This window comes from Furipterus horrens, unplaced genomic scaffold, assembly GCF_987537825.1.
Source record: "Furipterus horrens unplaced genomic scaffold, mFurHor1.1.pri manual_scaffold_5, whole genome shotgun sequence".
NCBI lineage: Eukaryota > Metazoa > Chordata > Mammalia > Chiroptera > Furipteridae > Furipterus > Furipterus horrens.
Genome location: NW_028327175.1, coordinates 44,019,462 through 44,046,139, shown reverse-complemented (window position 1 = coordinate 44,046,139; position 26,678 = coordinate 44,019,462). Strand labels below are relative to the sequence as shown.

The 26,678-nt window shown below is 35.9% G+C and overlaps 1 protein-coding gene across 1 annotated transcript in view; it reads right to left on the bottom strand.

The window, feature by feature from the left end:
- Nucleotides 1-26,678, bottom strand: part of BDP1 (BDP1 general transcription factor IIIB subunit) — a 95,042-nt gene that overhangs the window by 60,547 nt on the left and 7,817 nt on the right. The window contains exons 3-11 of the mRNA XM_090276365.1: nt 25,926-26,035; nt 24,071-24,130; nt 22,213-22,341; nt 20,101-20,234; nt 18,890-18,984; nt 11,703-11,757; nt 8,703-8,837; nt 6,031-6,315; nt 2,177-2,324 (exon numbers count right to left, since the gene is read on the bottom strand). Of these exons, the coding sequence (XP_090132491.1) occupies nt 2,177-2,324; nt 6,031-6,315; nt 8,703-8,837; nt 11,703-11,757; nt 18,890-18,984; nt 20,101-20,234; nt 22,213-22,341; nt 24,071-24,130; nt 25,926-26,035 (1,151 nt within the window). The remainder of the gene's footprint in view (nt 1-2,176; nt 2,325-6,030; nt 6,316-8,702; nt 8,838-11,702; nt 11,758-18,889; nt 18,985-20,100; nt 20,235-22,212; nt 22,342-24,070; nt 24,131-25,925; nt 26,036-26,678) is intronic.

Here is a 26,678-nt window from a genome sequence, read left to right as displayed (position 1 = left end):
CCAGTGCCAGGAAGTTCCAATGCCCAAAGTTCCCTTCACTTCTGGCTGTAAAAACCAGTGGGAGTTGGGGCAGCAGAAAAAACTGCAGGATTCTCAATAGTCTCCTCTTACAGGGCCCGCAATGGACTTAAGACGCAGACTCACTCCCTCTGGTCCTCAGCACTGGGGCAGCAGCTGGAACTGCACCAATGGCAAATGGTGAGAAACTGAAGTGTCTGGCATTAGAGCAAGTACTGGGGAAGTTTCCTCCCAGAAAAAACTCCAGAGGTCAGGCAGCAGGATTGTCCCTTTTCTGAACCCCCCATACACATAGCCACAGAGCATGACACCATAGTAGAAACTCCATCAAACTGGTTCACAGGGGTTGCCCTGCCCTGGCAATTACCTAAGGCTCTGCCCCACCCAACTTACAGGTGCGCTTTTCTACCACTGGCAATGCTACCAAGACCGGGAGTCAAAGCAGCTCTACCTAATACATAGAAACAAACACAGAGAGACTGCCAAAATGAGGAGACAAAGAAATAGGGCCCAAATGAAAAAAATAGAACAAACCTCTAGAAAATAACTAAACAAAAGGGAGATAAGCAATCTATCAGATGCAGAGTTCAAAACACTGGTTGTTAGGATGCTCAAGGAACTCACTGGGTACTTCAACAGCATAAAAAATACCCAGGCAAAGGCCCTGGCTGCTGTGGCTCAGTGGATTGAGCATCGGCCTGCAAGCCAAGTGTTGCTGGTTCGATTCCCAGTCAAGGCACATGACTAGGTTGCACATCAGGTCCCCAGTTGGGGACGCGAGTGAGAGGCAACCACACAGTGATGTTTCTCTCCCTCTCTTTCTCCTTTCCCCTCTCTCTAAAAATAAACAAAACAAACAAACAAATAAATAAATAATTTAAATTAAAAAAAAAAAAAAAAAAAAAAAAAAACCCAGGCAGAAAGGAAGGGTTACACTAGGTGAAATAAAGAAAAATCAATGATTTGGAACACAAGGAAGAAAAAAAACATTCAATCAGAAAAGCACGAAGAAAAAAGAATCCAAAAAAGCAAGGATAGGGCGCTGGGACACTTCAAACATTAACATTCAAATCATAGGGGTGCTGGAAGAAGAAGAGAAAGTGCAAGAAATTTAAAATTTATTTGAAAAAATGATGAAGGAAATCTTCCCTAATTTGGTGAAGGAAACGGACATATAAGTTCAAAAAGCACAGAGTCCCAAACAAGATAGACCCAAAAGAAGACCACACCAAGACACATCATAATTAAAATGCCAAAGGTTAAAGATACAGAGAAAATCTTAAAAGCAGCAAAAGAAGAGTTACCTACAAGGGAGTTCCTATAAGACTATCAGCTGATTTCTCAAAAGAAATTTTGCAGGCTAGAAGGAATTGGCAAGAAGAATTCAAAGTGATGAAAAGCAAGAACCTACAACCAAGAGTACTCCATCCAGCAAAGCTATCATTTAGAATGGAAGGACAAATAAAGTGTTTTCCAGACAAGGTAAAGCTAAAGGAGTTCATCATTACCGAGCCCTTTTTATATGAAATGTTAAAAGGACTTAAGAAAAAGATCAACACTATGAACTTTAAAATGGGGATAAATTCACAACTATCAACACTGATTCTAAAAAACAAAGTAAACAAGCAGAACAGAAACAGAATCATAGATATGGAGAGCATTTGGAGGTTTATCAGCTGGAAGGGAGAAGAGGAAGAATGGGGGAAAAGGTGCAGGGATTAAGAAGTAGAATTTGGTAGGTACAGAATAGACATGGGGATGTTAAGAACAATATAGGAAAGTGGAGTAGCCAAAGAAATTATATGCATGACCCATGGATATAAACTAAGGGGAGTGAGGGTGGACTGACAGAGAGGGAATGGGCAGTACCGGGTGAAGGGTGGCAAAGGGTAAAAAATTGGGACAATTATTATAGCATAATCAATAAAATATTTTTTAAAGCAATACCAGAATAATATCACACAAAGATAAAAGGGTAATTTCATCAAGAAGTGACAACAATCCAAGATATGTATGCAACCAACAACAGAGCTTGAAAATACATAAAGAAAAGCAAATAGAATTAAAAAGGCCAAAACATAATTACAGTTGGAGACTTCACATAAAATGTGTAACTGACATAAAATGTAGACAAAGTCAGGAAAAATATATAAAATACCTTGATGAAAGAATAGGGTCAGTTTTTTTCACAACTTTGTCACTGGAGGATAAATCTGCAACTTCATTGGTGTTCTGTACACAGGAAAAGGTCTGTTCCTTATTGCCTTCATTTTCATTTATCTCAGGCCTTAAAGACTGATATTTATCTATGAATACAAAATGCATGTTATTCTAAAAACTGACAGCAAAAACATCTATATTTTAAAGCTCAAACGAATTTACATTTATCATCACTTCCTATAAATCATAAATCTATTCAACATTCAAGTTCTTTTTTTTTTTTTTTTGGTTTTTCATTTACAGTTGTCCCCTTTTCCCCCAATTTCTCTCCCCCACCCAACACACCCCCTCTCCCGCAATCATATCCCTCCCCGTTGTCCATGTCCATGAGTCATTTATACAGGTTCTTTGACTAAACCCTTCCCTTACTTATCCCCCTTCTCTTCCTCTCCCCTCCCCCCTATTGACTGCTATTCTGCTCTTTGTTCTATTTAGCTCATTTGTTTGTGTTGTTCTTTAGTTTCTTGTATTAGGTGATATCATATGGTATTTTTCTTTCTTTGCCTGGCTTATTTCACTAAGCATAATTCTCTCTAGTTCCATCCATGTTGTTGCAAATGGCAGGAGTTCCTTCTTTCTCTCTGCTACATAGTATTCCATTGTGTAAATGTACCACAGTTTTTTGATCCACTCATCTACAGATGGGCACTTAGGCTGTTTCCAGCACTTAGCTATTGTACAGTGCTGCAATGAACATAGGGGTGCATAAGTTCTTTTGAATTGGTGTTTCAAGATTCTTCGGGTATAATCCTAGTAGTGGAGTCGCTGGTTCCATTTTTAATCTTTTGAGGTAATTCCATACTGTTCTCCATAGTGGCTGCACCAGTCTGCATTCCCACCAACAGTGCAGTAGGGTTCCCGTTTCTCCACATCCTCGCCAGCACTTGTTGCTTGTTGATTTGTTGATGATGGCCATTCTGACTGGTGTAAAATGGTATCTCATTGTGGTTTTTATTTGCATCTCCCTGATGGCTAATGATGTTGAGCATTTTTTCATGTGTCTATGTACCTTCTGTATGTCCTCTTCAGAGAAGTGTTTGTTCAGGTCCTTTGCCCATTTTTTAATTGGGTTGTTTTCTTGATGTTGAGTCGTATAAGCTCTTTATATATTTTGGAAATCAGTCCCCTGTCTGTGATGTCATTGGCAAATATGTTTTCCCATATGGTTGGTTTCCTTTTCATCCTGCTGATGTTTTCTTTTGCTGAGCAGAAACTCTTTAGTTTGATGTAATCCCATTTATTTTTTTCCTTTATTTCTCTTGCTTTAGGAGATGTATCTGTGAAGAAATTGTTACGTGAGATATCTGATATTTTCTTGCCTATGTTTTCCTCTAGGACTTTTACGGTGTCACGGCTTACATTTAAGTCTTCGATCCATTTTGAGTTTATTCTCGTGTGTGGTATAAGTTGGTGGTCTAGTTTCATTTTTTTGCAGGTCCCTATCCAGTTCTCCCAGCACCATTTGTTAAAGAGGCTCTTCTCACTCCATTTTATGTTCCTTCCTCCTTCATCAAATATTAGTTGACCATAGAGGCCTGGGTTTATTTCTGGACTCTCTATTCTGTTACACTGATCTATATGTCTGTTCTTATGCCAGTACCAGACTGTTTTGATCACAGTGGCTTTGTAGTATTGTTTGATATCTAGTGTTGTGATTCCTCCTGCTGTGTTCTTCTGTCTCAAGATTGCTTTTGCTATTCGGGGTCTTTTTTGGTTCCATATGAATTTATGGAGTATTTGTTCTAGGTCTGTGAAATATGTCATTGGTATTTTAATAGGGATTGCATTGAATCTGTAAACTGCTTTGGGTAGTATGGCCATTTTGATGATGTTGATTCTTCCCATCCAAGAACATGGTATTTGCTTCCATTTATTTGTATCTTCCTTAATTTCTTTCTTCAATGTTATGTAATTTTCAGAGTACAGGTCTTTTATCTCTTTGGTTAAGTTTACTCCTAGGTACTTTATTTTTCTTGTTGCTATAGTAAATGGTATTTTCTTTATTGTCTCTGTCTCTGCTATTTTATTGTTGGTGTACAGAAATGCCTTAGATTTCTGTATATTTATTTTGTACCCTGCTATTTTGCCAAATTCACTTATTATATCGAGTAGTCTTTTAGTGGAGTTTATAGGATTTTCTAGGTATACTATCATGTCATCTGCATATAATGAAAGTTTTACTTCCTCTTTCCCAATTTGGATGCCTTTTATTTCTTTTTCTTGTCTGATTGCTGTGACTAGGACTTCCAACACTATGTTGAATAGGAGTGGAGAGAGTGGACAACCTTGTCTAGTTCCTGAATTCAGGGGGAATGCTTTTAGTTTCTGTCCATTGAGTATGATGTTGGCCTCAGGCTTCTCATATATAGCCTTAATTATGTTAAGGTATGCTCCCTCTATTCCCATGTCAACATTCAAGTTCTTATATGCAAGAGATAGATCATATTTTTAGCGCATTCATGAAAAATCGATCAACTTACAACTCTTTGTGTTTGAGGATCAGCGTGAGTTTCTTGGACAAGTTTATAACATCCCCCTTTTATCTTGCTTAAATTTTAAGTGGTTAAATATGTCTAGTTAGGAAACAAAGTGGATTTGGCTCTTCTGCTCTTTCAGAAGTGTCATAATTGATAACACAGTAATAGCGATCAGTTGAATCCTTAACTAAATGACAGAAACTGTATGTCCATCAGATAAATATCGCATTTAATATTCAAAACAATCCTACCAAAGAGTATTAATATTAACCCAGCAAAGAGAAAAAGAATCTGAGGTCAAAGATCTTAAGTGACTTGCCCAAGATCATCCTTACCAAATAAGAGCTGGAATTTAAACCAAGGTCTGCATGATTTCCAAAGCCTAATTTCTTAATCACTAAGTTCTTCTGCTTTACATGAAATGTCTTTAATAGTAAGCCACAAAAGAGCATTATGCTGTATTAAAATTCCTGTAAATCATACTTTGCTACCTACCAGGACTCATTTACTAAAATATTATTGGTGAAGCTGTACTACATAAAATTTAAATTCTATAGAAAGGCTGTTCTGATCTGCTATCTTTTTCTCCTCTCTTTACTTGATTATCTACATTAAGTAATCTATACAAGAACTCTGAAGAGACCAAGATTTCCTTAAACTCTTAGCCTTCATTCCCTAGCAACTCATAAGTCAACATGTCTGCATTCTAAGTTTAAAAAATGAAAAATAGGAGGAATACTTATTCCAGTAGCTCTTTTATAGAAATTAAACAACTTATTGTGGGTTCACAGAGGTCCTCTGAAAAGGTAACATGAAAACCTATGATTTATTAACAGATACAAGCAATATACCTTTAACTATAGTCCTCAATATTGTCAACAGTCTTAGGACTAAGGCAAAATGACATATAACAAAACCAATTTTACCAGAGGCTAACTGATATAAAAATAAGTTAGGTTCATATGGCATCTCATCAAGTTGTAGAAAAGTTATGTTGAATGAAACCACATTATTCAAGGACCTGCAATATATACATGTGACTTCTTATCATTGTTAATGGGAGTATATAGTAGGTAATACATATCAAAGACAAACTTAAGAGAAAAATCTCCCCATTTAGTTTTGGGGTTTTTTTAAACAACTTTTTTACTACTATATTAAAAATAAAAGGATCTAACACACAAGAAAAAAACAGAGCCAATTAATAAGCATTAATAATTACTACTATCCCAAAGGAAGGCATTTAAGTTACACACCATATTACTATACCTATGTCCTCAAATACAGGAGCTATTAAAATATATAAAAAACTTACTTTTCTGTTTTTCTCCTTTAGAAGGTCCTGGCTGAACAGTCGCAATTCCTGAAAGATTTTTTACTTCTTGTTTACCATCTCCGTCTTGATTTTCCCTTTTCTTTTTCTTTTGATTTAGGTCTGGTTCTAATGCACTCTGTTCTGAATCCTGTCCTGATGAAGTCAGAGGCTGCTGTTCTTCTTGAACTGTCTGAGCATCCTTTTGAGATTCTTCTGTGCCTGAAATTTTAGCGTTCACAGACTCATCTGGATTATCATCCACTTCTTCACTGGTAACATTTTTCACTGAAAATAAGAGAAATGTTTATAGACATCTAAACAACCTTCCGAAAAATTCTTCAAGGTGGAGAAAATAAATACTCAAGGATGTCCTCTGTAGTAGTATAGTATTCCCTCACTTACCACGGGTATTACGTTCTAGACACCCCCCGCCAAGTAGGAACCTTACATTTATTCTACACTCATAAACCTGCGTAACTTTAACAACATACGTACACAGTACCGCAAAATCCCACAATATAGCGAAAAATCTGCGATAAATAATTAAATATAATATTTTTTAAAATCCTGCAATACAGTGAGGCCGCGATAAGTGAACCGCGATATAGAGAGGGGCTACTGCATTTGTATTAGAAAAATTTTGAAGACAACATAAAATGACCAACAGAGAACAACTAAATAAGATATAAAATTACATTTATGCTATAAAAATCCATGCAATAAATAATAATAATGAGGTAGGTATATATGCAGTGATATAAAAATTTCAAAAAATAGTTACATTCTTAAAAAAGCCATTTGCAAAACAATATAGTATGACCTCATTTTTATTAAACAAAAACAATTACATATACTCTAAGACATGTACATATATATGCATAGAAAAGAGTTTAGTAATAGCTATCCCTAGAAAATCTGAAGAATTTGATTGTCAGGGTAGGAAAAAGAATTCAAGAATTTTATTTCCTGTATTATTTATTTCCTTTTTAATAAATATTTTTAAATAATTTCTAGTGGTTTTTCTTTGCAGGCATACTAATAGTCAACTGTATCAAAAGATGAAAACAATTAAATAATTTAAAAACTAAAACCAGAGATCACCATGGAAACAGCATCCAAACTAAAAGCAAACTTCACAACCATAGCTGATTAGACATCTCTAAGAATATCTAATCTTAAATAAAACATAATAAAATTCAATGTCATCTATTTTTGTGAAAAAGTCAAAAGATTTTGAAACTAAGGAAATAACACCTGATTTATCCTCTATCAGAATAATAATCAGCAATTTTTAAATTCTGAGGATTGTAATACATCTGAAAATTTTTCACATTAATAAGGTATTTACTTGTGCTATCAACTGTAACAAGATAATGACATTAATACACCTAAAGAATGAAATAACTTTGTAGTTATCAATACTACTTTTTAAAAGATGTAGGCACCATAGTCCAGAAAAGGAAATTCCAGATTGACTCTGCAGAAAAGTTAACATAGCAGGCTATCTTTTGAAAGGTCTACTTAAAAAGGTTGGCCCGTTCGTTGCCTATGTCTAGAAAATCAGGTTTGGGGAGAGTTCCCATCTGCCTACCTGACAAAAGTGACTCACTGTACCTCAACTGTTTGTACGAATACCATGGTTTATGTTGAACAACTGCTTTCCTTCTGGGAGCCTTGAATTCTGGTTCATGCCAGGCAGAGGGGATGTCCAGCCTACAATAAAACCCTTGGATACTGGGTTTATTTCAAGCTTCCCTGGTAGACAGCATTTTGCATATACTGTGACAACTTGCTGATAGGGAAATTAAGCATATGCTGTGTGACTCTACTGGGACAGAATTCCCAGAGGGTTGTACATGGGTTCCCCTAAACTTTGACCCATGTGCCTTTTCCCTTTGCTAATTTTACTCTGTATTCTACTTTAATAAATCTTAGCTGCTAGTACAGCTATACATTAAGTTCTATGAGTCCTCCTACCAAATAATCCCACCTGGGGAGTGGTCCTGGGAACCCCAACACAGGCTCTCACAGTGCAAGGTTTGAGTCCTGCCTCTGTCACTACTAACACTGTGAGACCTTTGAAAAAAGTGACTTAAAATTTGCAAGACTATTTTTGGGTGATTAAAATAAACAGAAAGGGGCTGGCATATGGACTAGCTAACATAAGGTTCCCTGCAATTCCAACATTCTTTACATTATCTGATTATAGTTAAACATTGTCCTCATAGATCAGAGTTCACGTAGTTAAGAAAATATGACTAAAAATAAAATTTAAAACAAACCTACATAGAAACAATTTTCTACCTGATACAAGACAACATTAACTCTCAATAATAAGTTATGTTCAAACAATACAATTTAGTCACAAGTCCAAAGTATTAAGAGTTTCAAATTTTTAATGTTAGAATTTTGTGTCAGATTTATTTTACAGAGAAAAATAAGTAACCAAACATGATACTCCAAAATTCTGATACTCTTATTAGCTACAACCATGCTTTAGATGCAAGAAAGATGTCAAATAGCCCAGCCATGACAATCAGAAAATTTAAGAACCAGGTAGCTGGACTGCCTTAATGATCTCAACTACCTGAATTACATGTGAACACTCAAAGACTTGAGAAACAATACTGCAAGTCTATTAAGGAAAATAACACTTTCTTTCAATATAATACCTGTTACATTTTTCCGTGGTTTAGAGTTGTCCTTTAAACTCTGATTTTTAATGGATTTTTTTCTTTTCTCTTCTTCAGCAAGAACTTTCTGAAGCAAATGAGCAAAAAAATCGAAGTCAAAAGGGCGCTTTTCCTCTGTTAAAAAAAAAAAAAGAAAAAAGAAAGAAAGAAAGAAAAAGAACTTTCAAGTTTTTATTTAAGTATGTTAACATCAAAAGCAAATGGGACCCTGGCTGGGTAGCTCAGTTGGTTAGAGCATCATCTTGATACACCAAGGTTGCAAGTTCAATCCCTGGTCAGTGCACATACAAGAATCAACCAATGAATGCATAAATAAGTAGAACAACAAGTCAATGTCTCCCTCCCTCTCTCTCTCAACATCAATTAATAAATTTTTTTTAAGCAAATGATCTTATCAACAAGAGAATGTCACTACAGTACAGTCACATAATAGACCACTGAGTGATAAAAAGAAACAAACCTTTTTTTTTTTTTTTTAAATAATTCCAGTTGAAATCTCAAAAAAAAAGATGAGTCCTGGCTGGTGTGGCTCAATGAATTGAGCACCGGTCTGTGAATGAAATGTCACCAGTTCAATTCCTAGTCAGGGCACATGCCTGGATTACGGGCCAGGTCCCCAGTTGGGGGCGTGCAAGGGACAGCCAATCAATGTTTCTCTTGCACTTCAATATTTCTCTCCCTCTCTTTCCCCCTCCCTTCTTCTCTAAAAATCAAAACATAAAATCTTTAAAAAATAAAAAATGATGAGTGAAAGAAGCCAGACACGAAAGAGTACATACTATATGTACTCTTTATGATTCCATGAATAAGACATTCTGGAACAAGTTAAACTAATCTATGATGCTTGAAATGAAAATAGTGGTTGACTGGGTCAGGATATCAGTGGTGATTGACTAGAAAGGGAAATATATCATTTTGGGTGGTGGCAACACCAACAATTCTTTGTCTAAACTAAAACTACAAATTGCACTGTGCATAAATGATACATCAACTTTTAAGAAAACCTAGGACTAAGAAGTCCTCAATGGCCTATGCACCACCACATGCCCTCTTCTTTATTACTATTATCTCTATTCTTCCAAATATTAACAAAGTGGAAAATGAATGAATATAATGACCAGCTCACTAAAAACCCATCAACAGCACTATATCAGAAAGAGCAATCTGTGAACAAATCAGAAATAAATCCACTTCAGGAGTGAAACCCTTGCCTAAGGTAAGCTCTACTATAAAAATATAGGAAAATTAATTAATTTAAAAAATAAAAATATAGTGAATGTAGACAAAATGGTGATGTATATACATAAGCTCCAGGACTGGTTTGATTATAAGATGATTAGAAGATAGCCTCAGAAAAAGAGACATACACCAAAACAAGAATAAATGAGCCTCGGGAAATCAAGTCCAAACCTGGGATTCCTGAAGGCCCTGTTTTATTGTAGACTTAGTGTTTATCTGTTCTGACCTCCCACAACAATAATGGTAAAAACACAGCACTAAAATAACTAATAAAGGTTCTCAAAGGAATCTGAAATATAAGTTCTAGAAAACACTGGTTTAAATTTTTTTTTTTAATTTTACATTACAAAGCACCAAAGTCAGTGAATTTTAAAGGTATCTATTATAATGGTTTTAACAATGGCTCCACATGCCATAAAAGACAATTTACAGATTTATAATTCTTTTTTTATTATAATATGTAAAAGATAATAAAAAGTTTCAGGACCACTTCTCTAAAATGGAGAGGCCTGAGGACCACAGTATTCCAGATCTTCCAAGAGCCGTGCCTGTAAGTGGTTTCCCTGAGGATCCAATACAATATGGGGTGTAGGGTCCACTCATCTACCTTACTTAACATGTACTCATTAAATAAATGTACAGGCTCCAAAACCTAGGTCCGTTCTTCAGATTTTTTCCTAACAAAAGCACTACAACAAACAGACATTGAATACAATTATTAATCATGAAACATTGATAATCATCTTTAAAAGAATACAGGAACTACTTTATATAGTACATTTAATTGTTTTTCTTTATAGATCCTTTAATGTTTTTCTTTGGATTAAAAAATAAAAAATGTTAACTCCACCCCTGACTGGTGTGGCTCAGTGAATTGGGCGTCATCCTGTGAACTGAAGGGTTACAGGTTTGGTTCCTGGTCAGGGCATGTGCCTGGGTTGTGGGCTGGATCCCCAGTAGGGGGCATGCAAGAGGCAACCATTTGATGTTTCTCTCCCTTTCTGTCTCCCTCCCTTTCCCCTCTCAAAAAATAAATAAAATCCTTAAAAAATTTTTGTTAATGTTAACTTTAATTAGGCTATTATATAGACGCTGAAAGGTATACATCATTCCTTCAAATCAGATATAAATTCAAATATCATTTCTTCAGACGGAACTTCCCTGACCAGCCAATCTAAATATCCACCCACCTAACTCCCTCTCTTTTCTTCCACTTAGAAATTAATCACTATCTGAAATTATCAAGCTTAAAGACTATAACCCTTCCCCCACCCAATTAGACTATGTAAAAGGATTCTCATCTATCTTGTCACCATGATATACTCCGTACCTAAAGAGTGACTAGCACACAGCAGGTGGTCAGTAGTATTGACAGAATGACAAACTGACCACAGGAAGGAAACATTTATAGTACAATATCTTCCAGAAACAATCAACTCCTTCTTGAATACAGTTCCTTCAAAATAAAGAGCACTTAGAAATGGTATCTTCAGTCCATCTGTGACCTCCTGGACTCATAACTCCACTTGCTTGCTTTTTGATAATTTAGTTAATCCCTTACCTATAGATCTATAGCAGCAGTTAGACCTGTACTGCTACAGAGAAAAGTTTCCACTCTTATTCTTTCTATGACAATATAAAGACAAAACAAATCTAAAACACCCTGGAATCAAAAACAAAAGATTGGTCACTTTTTAGGATCTCCAAATGATACGTTATAAAAGAGGTCTTAATACTTACGAAATGCTTTGTCTATTCTCCATCCATTTGTTTTCTCTTCACGTTTAAATTTATTCTGTTAACAAAAAACACTGATATAAAAATTTTCTCCCATTAAACAAGTGAGGATTATGTTAAAAAAAACAATATGCATGCATTAAAATGAAACTCTTATGGAACATATAATTCCCAAATAAATAAAAATATCTTTGCCAACAGACAAGTTACTTAACCTTTAGCCTCTTAAAAATAGGGATGAAAGATTTACAGTGAGCTTTCTGATCCTTTTTATGATTATCAGCATGAATCAGAAATGAAAGCTTCATTTACAGATAGAAAAAATAAAGTCCTCTAGCACAGAAACAGATCAAACCTATAATCAATTAAGCTAACCAGTACTAGCTCTTTCAAAACTAACATTCATACCAAGTTAAACCTATTACATTATTATCCGAATACATTTTTAATTGTATGGAGTGGAGACTATAGAGACTATAAGCAAAATTTTGGAACAGCCCAAGTTTATCCTTGGAACCCTCTTTAAATCAAGGCACATTTCCTCATGGCCCATTTCCAGCTCCACTTCATATTAACTCCATTACAATGAAGATAGTTAACGTTTAGGGCTCAATACACCCTATGGTCATTAGGATATTTGAGGGTGTAAGTTTGTGTCCCAGAATGTCTAATCAGGCACATACATCCTGGGGGAGGGTATAATCTGCTAATCTTTCCCTTCTACAGATCAGTGGTCTAATGCTTTTATTAAAAATATAAAAATAGAACTTTTTATTGAACAAAATGGAGAAAAGCACACAAAACAAAGAAACTACTTCGTGGACTGCCTCTTCCCTCCGAAAGAACCTAACCACTAACCGGACTTCTAAAGCAATTATTTTCTTGCATTTTCTTTCTGTCTTAACATTCAGGAGAACGTTCTTAAAACTTTATAGTTTATCCTTGCCCATTCTTTAAAAACTTCATATAACTTTAACATCTTTTTTTTTAACTGTATTTTATTGATTATATTGTTACAATAGTTCCAACTTTCTCCCCTTTACTCCCCTCCACCCAAACTTTAACATCTTTAAATCTAGATTACCCTTATTTCCATTCTTTATTTTTCTTCATAAACTTCTACCAAGTAATATAAGTTTCCAATGATCATCTTTCTCCCTTAAAAGATCATATTATTCTTTAAGCATCTCAAAAGTTAACAAAAGGTACATCCATAAAAAGTGACAGGCTATGATCACTAACTAAACATCCTGAGAGAAATGCCAACAGGCTCTAGGCATTCTTCAATTAATTCTAATATTTTGCTACTTCATATTTTACCTAATTGGGAATGTAATTCAGACTATTTAAAAGTTTTTTGAACACTATATTGATATTAGTCATATATTTCATAGACAAGAACCACTGTAGACCAAATTTGATGAACATAAAATAAATTTCACAATTTCCACCTCTAGCCCCGATAAAGTAACTGGCTACAGGCTTGTTCCACACAACCAACCCCACCATAAATAACTAACAAGGAACAAAATAAATGCATCAACTATTTTCATGCATTCATGCAATGGACAACAGGCAGAACGAGAAAGACTACAATCCCACAATCCTGGAGAGAAGGAAAACACAGAAGATACGCCAACATTTACCCTGGCTCTCCACCTGAGCTAAAGTTCCTAACCAATGAAAGGGAGATGAAAGCCAAACAAAGCACAGAGATCCTGCTGAGCTCAGGAGGTAGAGAATCTCTAAGGGCAGGGTTCTTGAGAAAAGAGCTACTTAAAAGGGAGCTTCACAAGCTTGATGGAAGTGCCTCATGTCTTGGTTCTATCTAGGTTGCATATGCCCAGAGCTTGAGGTCTAATGGAGACCAGCTACTACAGGGATGAGAATACAAGGGAGATACTAGAAGTCACATAACACAGTGAGATGACAGCATTCTAGCCCTCATGAATGAAAAAAAGACTTTGTTTACACCCACTTATCTCAGACACCAGAAAAGCCACCATTCAGAGAAATGGACCACAGTCTAGAGCAGCTTTTCTTAGTCGATGTTTTAGCATGAGAATTAAGCCCTAATGCCCTAAGACACCCACTATCTGCAATGAATTGCTTTCTCCCCTAGACATCTAGAATGGCACTAATATGACCATTATTGGAGAACTTGAAAAACAGCAACTGAAATTATTTTCTGTAATTCAGATGAGAAGCCTAGAGTAAGGGCCAGTCTAGATCTTCTTAATGAAGCCTAAAAGCAAGACCTTGACAGGGCAAGAAGAGTTGGCGGTATGTTAACTGCCTTCTAGAAATATATCTCAACATTCTGACAGATAAAAACATAATCCAGACTCTGTACACACATCATCCACAATGCCCAGTACACAATTTTTTAAAAATACACAAGACATCAAAAAAGGTAGATAGGAAAATGTGGTTTACAGTCAAGAAAATAAAAAGTCTATAAAAACAATCCCAACATGACCCAGATGTTGAAATTAGTAGACAAGAAAGTTCAAGTACCTATTATAAATATGTTCAAGAACTTAAAGAGAAAAAATATGGAATGAACAGATAAATATATCTCACCAGAGGAATGAAAACTAAAAAAAACAACCAAGTGGAAAGTACAGAAATGAAAAATATAATATCATAAATACGACATTCACCAAATGGGCTTAACAGAAGCTTAACAATAGCAGAAGTCAGTGAACTCGTACACATAGTAATAGAAACTAGTTAAACTGAAATAGAAAAAAAGGATTGGAAACAAAATGAACAGAGCTTTAGTAACTTGTAGTACAATGTCATGAAGAGAAATACAAGCAAGCAGTCTCAGAAGGACACAACAAAGAAGAAAAAATATTGAGAAACTATCTCTAGGCAAATCATAATTATAATGCTGAATACCAAAGGTAAAGAATAAAGTCTTGAAACAGTCACAGAATAACAATTCACCACATACAGGGGAAGAATGATATGAATTATAGCTGACTTTTCATCAGACACACTGGAAGCTAGTTGGACAATGGAATATTTTTAAAACAATCAAAGAAAACTCTGTCAAACCAGACTGTATATCTAGAAAGTCTCCATCAAAAGTGAGACTGAGCCCTGGCTGATGTGGCTCAGTTGGTTGGAGGGTCGCCCCATAAACCAAAGGTCAAAGATTTGACTCCTGATCAGAGCACACATCTGGCTTGAAGATTCAGTCCCCAGTTGGGGTGCACACCAAAGGCGACCAGTCTATGTCTCTCATATGAATGTTCCTTCCTTTTTCTCTCTTATCTCTATCTCCCCCCAACCCACCTCTCTCTCTGGAATCATTAAATATATCCTCAAGTGAGGATTTAAAAAAAAAAAAAGTGTACCTAGAAAAGGTGAGACGTAAATACTTTCAGATAATAGAGAATATTTTTCAACAGCAGATCTGCTGTTCAGACAGATCTGAAATGAGAAGCACCAAAAACAGCAGGCATGAGCTCTAGCTGGTGTGACTCAGTGAATTGAGCACTGGCCTGTGAACCAAAGGGTCATAGGTTTGATACCCAGTCAGGGCACATGCCTGGGTTGCGGCTGGGTCCCCAGTTGAGGGCGTACGAGAGACAACCACACACTGATGTTTCTCTCCCTCTCTTTCTCCCTCCCTTTCCCTCTCTCTAAAAATCAATAAATAAAAATCTTTAAAAAAATAAAAATAAAATAAAAAAGTAAACATGTAGCTGAATATTAAAGACTGGTTTATTTTTTCTACTTGATTTCCTCTAAATACTGAAGACTCTTTAAGCTAAAATAAGTACATTGTGAAGTGAGGTTTACAAGATATGTAGAAATAAAATGTATAATAGCACAAAGGATAGTGGATAAATGGAATTATATTTGAAAGAGTTTATTTGTGGAATATGAAGTGTAAAAAGTAAAGCGGTATAACAGAAAAAAATAAAATGTAATACTAAAAATATTTAACCCCAAAAAATAACAGGAAAAGAATAAAGTAACAAATGAAACAAATGGAAAATAGTGAGATGGTAGGCTTAAGCACAGTCATATCAACTGTTACATTAAATATAAATGAGTCCTGGCTGGTGTGGCTCAGTGGATTGAGTGCTGGCCTGAGAACCAAAGGGTTGCTGGTTTGATTCCTAGTCAGGGCACATGCCTGGGTTGTGGGCCAGGTCCCCAACTGAGGGCATGTGAGAGGCAACCACACATTGATGTTTCTCTCCCTCCCTTCTCCTCTCTCTATAAATAAATAAATAAGAACTAAATTATTACACAGAAATGTAAAACAAACATTCTGTTTGTTTTTATCAAGAGTCAACATAAGAAAACTATGAACATTTTCTCATCTCTCACAGAAATAAAATTAAATTAAAAGGTAAAGTGTCAGACTGGAAAAAAAGAATGACTCAAATGTAAGTCTAAACCACAAAGAGATATCACTCATACCTGTGAGAACACCTATTATCAAAAACAAACAAACAAATAAGTGTTAGCAAGAATGTGGGAAAAAGGGGAACACGTGTACACTGTTGGTGAAAATGTAAACTGATGCAGCTGCTATGTAAAACAGCATGGAGGGTCTTCAAAAAATTAAAAATAGAATTACCATATATTCCAGCAATTCCACTTCTAGGTATTTATGTGAAGAAAATGAAAACAGTTTTCCAGTCAAAATGGAGACATGGGTGAACATGCTTCGCCTCCTCAGGCAGCCATTGAAAGAATTACAACCAGATCTCAAAAATAACACCCTGAACAGCCAGAGAATCAAGTTGTGTGGAAGGCTGACAACCAAGGATTTTAAAAAGCCACATGCATCCAGACAGGTAGGAGGTGCTAAGTCGCACAGACAGGGTGGAGAGGCAGTGTTGCTCAGACGAGTGGCAGCAGTAGACTGAACAGATGGTCCCACATTGGTGTGTGGTGGATAAGAATTGGGAGGGATACCCTGGGAACGAGCGATCCCAGCCCCAGGCCAGACTGCGCAGCCCAGGGTTCCAGCACCTGGAATATAACCCACCCCCCCCCATTACTTCTGGCTGTAAACCAGTGGGGGTTAGGGTGGTGGAAGAAACTGTGAGATTTTGCCACTTAAAAGGGCCTGCATTGTCTTAAACCTATGCAAACCCCAGGCATCAATCATATACAGGAGGTGGGTGGGGTGACTGGAAATGGGGTGAGTTTGGGGTTGGGGATCGCCAGAGGCCAGGTGGCAGCACTCTCCCTGCTCCAAGCTCCCTACCACAGACAGAGCCACAGAATGGTGAGACAGGTGGCCCCACCCCAGTGCCTACCTGGGGCTCTGCCCAACACAATTTACCAGTGCCTTTGCTACATAGGCCACACTACTAAGAGGGTGAGTATAAGCAGCTCTGCCTAGTGCACGGAGGCAGGCACAGGGAGGCTGCCAAATTCAGGAGGCCTAGAAGTGCGGCCCAGGTGAGGGAGCAGAGCAAAGCCACGAGGGGGAACTGGATGAGGCGGAGATGGCCAGCCTATCAGATGCAGAGCTCAGGGCACGGTGATAAGGATGCTCAGAGAACTCAAACAGTACAGCAGAAAAGTGGGGGAGGAAATGAAGACTGCACAAAGTGGAAAGAAATGTACAGGGAGCCACCAGTGAGTGGGGTGAGGCTGGGGTTCAGGTCATTGCTTTGGAACAAGAGGAAGGGGTGAACAATCAACCAGAACAGAAGAAAGGAACAGGAAAGCAAAAAAAAAAAAAAGGGGGGGGGGGCGGGGGCCTTAGGAACCTCTGGGACAACTTTAAACATGCCAACATCTGAATCATAAGGGTGCCAGAAGGAGAGGAAGAAAAGCAAGAAATTGAAAACTTATTTGAAAAAATAATGAAAGACTTCCCTAATTTGGCAAAGGGAATGGATATATAAGTTCAGCAAGCACAGAGTCCCAAGCAAGTTGGACCCAAAGAGGACCATGCCAAGATATAGCAGTCCCTCTCTATATCGCAGTTCACTTATCGCAGCCTCACTGTATCGCGGGATTTTTAACAGTATTATATTTAATTATTTATCGTGGATTTTTCACTATATTGTGGGATTTTGCGGTACTGTATACGTATCTTTTTAAAGTTACATAGGTTTAAGAGTGCAGAATAAATAGAAGGTTCCTACTTCATGGAGGGTCTGGAACGTAATACCCGTGATAAGTGAGGGAATACTGTACATCATAATTAAAAAGCCAAAGGTTAAAGATAAAGAGATAATCTTAAAAGTAGCAAGCGAAAAGCAGAGTTACCTACAAAAGAGTTCCCATAAGACTATCAGCTGATTTCTCAAAAGAAACTTTTCATAGGAAATATATTTTGTGAACAAAAAGCTATCCTTAATCCCAATATTCTAGTACATTTATCTTCTCTCTTCATTACCTAATTCTTACCTTAGTTTCAGTGGCTTTGGTGGTACTACCTCAAAGCATTTTCAAAGTGGACAAGATTTAAATTAAAAAATACTAGGGGGACACAAAAAATGGAATTTATTTATAAAAAGTTGTGTACTCATTCTTACATGTTTAAACTTCAGTCACCTTCAAAGTACTCTCCATTTGATGCAATACACCTATCGAGATATTTTTTCCACTGCTTAAAACAGTTTTTGAACTCATCGATTTTGATACCTTTTAGTGCTTCTGCCATTTTTTTGTTTCACCTCTTCCACATCTGCAGAGCATTTCCCTTTGAGGACTTTTCATACGGGGAAGTAAAAAAAATGTCGTTTGGGGTGAGATCAGGTGAATAAGGAGATCATGCCGTTTTTGGTCAAAAACTGCTGAACACTCAGCATGGTGTGTGTGGGCAGGTGCACTCATAAACCCCCCATCATGAAATGGGCAAACATGTTGAAACAGTCTTCAAAGAAATTCACTGAGGCCGAACACAGCCTCTCAAAACACCACCAGCTAGTACACTGATACTGATGGGTTCCTTAGAATACTCACCTAACGGGGGAAGCCTGTACTATGAGGGGCCCGCCCTCCAGAAGATAATTCTGGGAGTTTTGGGGGTCCCACCTCATATAATACTAAAGTTAAGTAAATTGTATTCATATTGGAATTGAGAAATATTAATTACTTTTTGAGCTATAAAAAGAAAGAGGTTTACCAAAAACACAGTAGTGAAAAAGGATAGATTCCAATTTAAATCAAGGTTAACAAATATAATGGGCTTACTTTACCTTAATTTCTATCCTTGCTCTGTGAGGAAAAAGCTGTCCAATCATAGAAAAGTCAGTTCCTACCATGCTGATGGCTAAAAAAAACATATCTGTTTCTGTAAAAATAAAAGATTCAGAAAGACCAAAATTTAATTTTCTTAATATTTCAAAGGAAAAATAATCTTACCAAAGTATATACTCTGAATTAAAATACATTTGACAATAACTAGCTTTTTTATGACAGTCCAGTAAACTTTTAGTCATAGAAATGTCTACATACAAAATTAAAGACATATTTCAGTTTTGTTGCAAAGAACCTCATGGATCTAAAAATATCTTCTTTAAGCCCTGGTTGTGTAGCTCTGTTGGTTAGAGCATCATCCCATACACCAACGTTGCAGGTTCAATCCCCAGTCAGGGCACATACAAGTATCAACCAACAAACACATAAATAAGTGAAACAACAAATCAATGTTTCTCCTTAAACTTTTATATAGAAACATGTTATAAGAAATTTGTATGCTCATACCAAAGCAGTTGGAATTTTATTTTTAAAGACAATCTGTCTATCAGGTCTCAAAATTAGTCATAGCTAATACAATGTTACCATTACCAAAGCAACCAAGATGTGCTTAAGTGGTGTGTGAAAGAAAGTAGCTAGAAAAATACATAAGAAACCGTTGACAGAAGAAACTTCAAGAGAACAGGACTGAAGAAATCAAAGAAGGGAAGTACACAATCTTTACCCTTTATATTATTCTGCTGTTTCACTTTTTTTCCCAAAACAGACTGTATTATTTCTACAATAAAAAGTATGTAATAAGCAAAAGCATGCTATAGGTATACTTTTTTAAAATCTAATTTTTAGTTTTAAAATTTTTATTATGCAATACTATTTGAGGTAGAACATTACTGTAAGCATGAGAAATTGTGTTGATTCTTCATTAAAACATTATTTGTTGGGCAGATATTTGACACAGAGAAACATCCCAGCCAAAATGAATGACCATAATGCTAATTCCTAATAATCTTTCTAAGATAAAGTCAGAGTTATAGTTTCATTGGGGGTGGGGGTATAAATGGGAGGTGTCAATAAAATAGCTTGACAGAAACAATATGGTAATATCCATTTTATTTACTTAGGGGGGACCTGGTTTAATTCAGAAACAGGGAAAATAATTCACTTCATTTCAAATAAATGATCTACACAATTTAAAATGAAAATTAGTTACCTTTATTTGACCATGGTTTAGAGTAATAGTTTTTCCTAAAGCTGGAATATGTAGTTGTAGAACCACGCTCAAATATGGGGTCATTTTCCTCAACAACGCAGGGACCTTTTGTCCTTAAAACTTCTACAGTTAAACTGAAAGAAATACATTTTTAAATGGATCCACACTAAAAACAAGTAAGTAAACACATAGTAAATGATATTTGAATAGTGACATTTTGAAATTTACCATGGCAGTCATATCAAAAGTACAATATACATTTGAGGCTGCTTATTTTCTAAGAATCTCATTTTCATTTAAAATGTGATTGCCAGGGGTCCTGTCCAGGTAGCTCAGTTATAGCATTGAACCCATACACCAAGGTTGTGGGCTCAATACCTAGTCAAGCACATACAAGTCCAATGAATGCATAAATAAGTGGAACAACAAATCAGTGTTTCTCTTTCTCTCATCCTCTCTCTAAAATCAATATATAAAAAATCAGCCCTGGCTGGTGTGGCCAGTGGATTGAGCGCCCGCCTGCGAACCAAAGGGTCACCAGTTCAATTCCCAGTCAGGGCACATGCCTGGGTTGCAGGCCAGGTCCCCAGTTGGGGACGCAAGAGAGGTAACCACACATTGATGCTTCTCCCTCCCTTCCCCTCTATAAATAAATAAGTAAATTATTAAAAAAAAAAAAATATATATATATATATATATATAAAATGTGACTGCCAGGGAGTAAAAATAAATGCCAACTTTTTTTCAAAATCCTTAAAAGCAATATAAAATTTAGAAAATATCTTTTGGCCACCTAAAAATTTTTTGTTTATTGACTTCTGCATGTCTCCTATATTTAATACATATTATCTTATCATGCTAGACTCAACAAAGGATATTGAGAAATACAAGCATTTTATATTTATGTTTTACAGTCCTGCACACAAAACAGTTAAATATGCTTTTAATTACTTAATGACCAGTAAAATCATCATCACAAAATAATGGAAAAAACATGTAAACAATTATTGTTAAGAGTATTACATTATGTTTTATTATCATAGAATTTGTATGCTATAAAATGATTATTTTACTAAACTGTCAGAAGACTTTCTACCCCTCTTTTTAATTTACTTACTAAAAACTATTTTTTAAAAATACACTTTAGAAAGACAATTAAGTTCCACATTGCCAAATATGAGAAATTTTTTTAAGATTTATATTTATCTATTTTTAGAGAGAGGGGAAGAGAGGGAGAAAGAGAGAGAGAGAGAAACATCAATGTGTGGTTGCCGCTCATAAGTCCTCAACTAAGGACGTGGCCCACAACCCAAGCATGTGCCCAGACTGGTAATCAAACCAGTGACCCCTTGGTTCACAGACCAGCACTCAATCTACTGAGCCACAACAGCCAGGGCCAAATATGAGAAATTTAATATTATAACTGAGAAAGTAAACCAGAAATTAAATTAAACTTCACCATAATAAAAATCAGAAAATATATTAAGCCTATGTTTCATTGCATTTTCATTAGTAACCACCATACACCAGAATATGGTATTAGTTAATAATATGAAAACTTGAATATTGACTTCAAAACTGAGTTGATCTTTGAAATTTATTCTCAGAGGAGGACAGCATGTGATTAGCTCAGTAGCTCATCCCAATTACCAGTAAATTTGGTAAAACAACAGTGATAGGTTAATGGATGATAGATCAGCAGTATCATCTTCTCATACAAATATAAAATTATAAAACTACTGCTAAAAATTATAGCCCATGCCATAATGGTTAGATCATCATCCCAATACACCAAGGTTGAGGGTTTGATCCCTGGCCAGGGCTCATACAAGAATCAATCAATGAATGCATAAATAAGTGAAACAACAAATCGATGTCTCCCTCTCTCTCTCTGCCCCTTCCTCTCTCTCTCTCATCAATTTTTAAAAGCTTCTAAAAATAAAAACTGCCAAAAATTATAAATATATCTAACACATCTTTCTATTTACAACATCCATTATGCAAAGATAAATATCACAGTCTAAGTGACAATGACACAGAAACTCAATCTCTCATTAGACAAAGCAGTTTTGTTCTCATGAAACCACAATCTCTCTTTTTTTTTAAACTTACCTTTCTTCATCCAAAATTATAGAACCATCTTCTGCCACTTTTACTCGGGGAACCAGCAATGGCCCATCATCCATTTCTTCTTCTAGTTCTTCATTATCTTCAGCATCAGGAGTACTCTTATCTTCTTGCCTACCAAAGGTAAACACAGGGTAATTCATGTATCTATGAGAGGTGCAAATTCAACCTCCTAGCTATTTCCAACTTTCCTGTAAACTAATTGAAAATACCATGTGTTACCCTGGCCAGATGGCTCAATTGGTTAGAGAGTCATACCGATATGCCAAGGTTGCAGGTCCAATCCCTAGTGAGGGCACATGGAGAATCAGCTGGTAATGCATAGATGGAGAACAACAAATCAATCTCTCGATCTCTCTCAAATCAATAAATAAAAAAAAATTTTTTTAATCAATGTTTCTGTCTCTCTCTCTCCCCTTTTCCTCTTTCTCTCTCTCTCCAAAATCAATAAATAAAAGAAAATACTATGTGCTGTTAAGGACATGTTTATAACATTTCCTCAAATTTTATCTGGTAGCATTTAATAAAAGCCTTACTCTCTAAAAATAAAGAGAAATAAATGCTCATCTTTTCTATCTCAATAAAGTATCACAGTAATCCTCTTACATATTACAGAAGTAAAAAAATAACCTTTACAGTTATATAGCATTAGTTTCTAAATCATTTTATTAACTCTCAGAATAACCCTTGGGGGTATTTTCATGCCCTTTTGAGGCTTGGCAAAGATAAGTAACTTTTGTTCTAGATTACACAAACAGTAAGAGTAGAAGGAGAAGCCACACACAATTTTCCAAATGATGACTCCAAATCCCATATAGTTTCATTGTATCCTTAAGGTTTTACTGTAGCAAAAATACCTATAAATCTATAAAAACACAACCTTTGTAAAGTTTGAGAGTTCTGCTTTAAGACAATGTGGATTCTATGCAAAACAGTGTTTACTTAATAAGCCCTTTAGTACCAAACCAGAAAATCCCAATGTTTTTGCTAATTTTCACAATCCTCCGCCATAAATTACAAAGGCACAATAACCTCCTAAGAGGTCTGGTGGAGGGTTCTCTTTGTAGCAAACTAACATGGCAGTGTAATGTGGAAGGCAACAGGGAGTTTGTACAAAAAGACTCACTAGTGGCATCAAAACTACATCGATTGCAGAACAGCATACAGAGAATGCTAAAAGAAAAAAGGGAAAGGAAGGGGGAAAGGGAAGAAAAGGGGGAAAGAAGAGGAAAAAAGAAAAATATATATATATATATATACATGTTTGTGTGAATAAATGTAGGCTGGAATTGGAATGGTACATTAAAAAATTGGTAACATGCTCCCTCCAGGTACAGGAACTAGATGGCAGAAAAACAAAGTTGGAATATTTTCTCAGTATACTTCTGTTCCTTCTGAATTTTGTACCATGTGAATAATTATTATTCAAAGCAAAACAAAACCCCTTTTAACTCTAAAAGGTTTAAAGTTAAAATCATAACATTGGCCATTTATATATATAATACACAAATAGTGTGGGGCTTCCTTATTTATGAACATCAGGCAGTAGCTTTATTCTTGTTAGCAATTCTATGGAAAAATTCCTATCACCTATCACATGTAATTTGACTATAACAGGAATTATCATTTGATATCATTTTTTTTAATGTATCCAGACCAGAATATATTCAAAACAAGAATAAGATGAGATGCTTAATGGACATGGACAACTAAATGGGGATTGACTGTGGGAGAGCAGGGAAGTGGGCAGAACAGGGGAGAGCAAAGGGGGGAAAACGGGGCAACTGTAATAGAAAAACAATTAAATAAATAAATAAACAAACTGGGGGAGTGAGATGCTTACTCTCTTGTCTGGACTGGTGTCAATGATTTTTCAGTTTTCTTTTCTTGCTCCAGTGAAGTACTATTGAACACAAATAACAGAATACTTCTTAATAAATAATTAATTTACATCTTGTCAATTCTATCTGTAGGCAAGAAGTAAATTATTTTAACTTGCATTTGTAATGATATACCATAAACTTACTATTAATAATGATGTGCCCCAACAGTCAATTTTTCAAATACTTCTGTCACCAAGTATAAATGATTTATTAGGCCCTAGGGAGGGCACTCTCTTACCCTCTAATTCCTTAGTGAAGGGAGGCTCCCAGTCCCAAAGCATGAAGCAAACTAGTAGCTTGTCAAAAAACTCAAAACTTAGGCTTCTGACCCTGCCTTCAACTAGGCCAGTGATTTTCAACCTTTTCATCTCATGGCATACATAAAATAATTACTAAAATTCTGTGGCACACCAAAAAATATATTTTTTGCCAATCTGACAAAAAAAAAAAAAAAAAGGTATAATTTTGACTCATTCACACTGGACAGCTATTGTTGTGTTGGGTGTTGTCATTTTTTTATTTGGCAATCCTAAGGGAAAAAGAGTTTAGTGTCCCTGACTAAATAGTCAGGTATTTTATGTTTTAAAAATTATTGCAGACCTGAGAACCAACAGGTCGCTGGTTTGATTCCCAGTCAGGGCACATGCCTGAATTGCAGGCCAGGTCCCCAGTTGCAGGCGTGCGACAGGCAACCACACATTGATGTTTCTCTCCCTCTTTCTCCCTCCTTTCCCCTCTAAAAAATAAATTAATAAAATCTTTTAAAAAAATTATTGTGGCACATAGGTTGAAAATCACTGAACTAGGCCAAAGACCTAGTGAATCTGAAAAAAGCTATACTGAAATTATGCGACTACTCCTACATCCACCAGCTAAGCCAGCAACAACACAATAAGATTTATCATAAATCCTCTGCCTCCCCAGGCCAACTCTGATTAAAGCTTTATTCTTAGAGCACTTGTTAATCAAATGCTACTACATTTAATTGAGATAGTGCATGAAAATTAGATGACCCCTTTAGATAAGGTTATAGTGTACAAGAAATAGAAATTGCAATCATAATTACAGAAAAGCTGTTTAGTAAATTTTACTACATCTTAATATAACAGAGAAAAACTTCCTGTTTTTAATTTTTTTAATGTTTATTTTAGAGAGAGGGAAAGGGAGGGAGAAAGAGAGGTAAAAAAAACATCAATGTAAGAGAGAAACATCCATCAGTTGCCTTCCAAATGTGCCCCCATCCAGGGACTGAACATGCAACCCAGGCATATGCCCTGACCGAGAATAGAACCAGCAACCTCTTGGTTTCAGGGATGACACCCAACCAACTGAGCCACACCAGCCAGGGCAAAAACGTATTTATAATCTCAAACATAAAGGGGATCATTTACCATCCCCCAAAAGCAGTTACTTGAAATACCATTAATATTTGTTGTAAAATTCCATTTAAAAGGACATCAGAACCCTTGCCAGGTGGTTCAGTTGGTTCGAGCGTTGTCCTGTGCACCAAAAGGTTGCAGGTTTGATGTCCAGTCAGGGTACATACCTAGGTCGCAAGTTCGATTACCAGGCAGGGCACAAACGGGAAATAAACTACGTTTCTCTCACTTTGATGTTTCTCTCACTTTTGTTCTCTCTCTCTTCCTCTCTCCCTCCCTCTCTAAAAACACATCCTTGGGTGATGATTTTTTAAAAAAAGGATATCATATGTGCTATAAATTTAGTCAATATGCTTATGGGAAACATAAAACTGTACTCTATAGATGGTTCTTAAATCACTACACACTCAAAGTAAAGCAAATAAAGTTTACTTACATCATTGGATTACTATCTGGCAGGTAATATATGAAGTCTCTCATAGTCATTTTTGAACGATCTGGTAGCCTTTGACTTTCATTTATGGCATATTTGTTCTTCCATTGTTTCTAGATATATATACACACAGAGACCCACTTTTATTTTATGAATATAGAAAAATTTCAAATGCACTATATTCAAGTATACAGTCCACTGTTACATTCATTGCAAGTGCTTGAATATTACTCCTACCACAATTATGCCTACTTTTACGAAAACTTTCATAAACTGAACATTAAAAAATTGCTATACATTAAGGACTTCTAAAAACTAGTGACTGGGACTGGATAAAAACCTATTATATAAAATCATGCTTACTGATTCCTTTTAACTACAATAATTCACTGAGGATTTATAAATACATGGCTTTTGTTTACCCTGCAGTAAATTCTAATTCTGTGTATCATATGAAATTCTTAAAGCAAATGTTTAATCTTAATAGCCCAAAATAAATCTAATTAAGCATATTCCATAAAACAGAACATTTAAGAGACTTAGATTTTAGAGGATATGGACTCAAATGTCATATGCTCCACTGATGTGTGACATAAAGTAAATCATTTCTGAGCTTATTCCTCTTGTGTAAAATAGTGATATCTACTACACACAGTTGAGAGAATTAAATGAGAAAATGAGATAACAAAAACAAAGCACCAAGCTAAGTGTCTTCCTCTTAATTAAAAAGAGAGAAATCTACAACTACTAATAAGA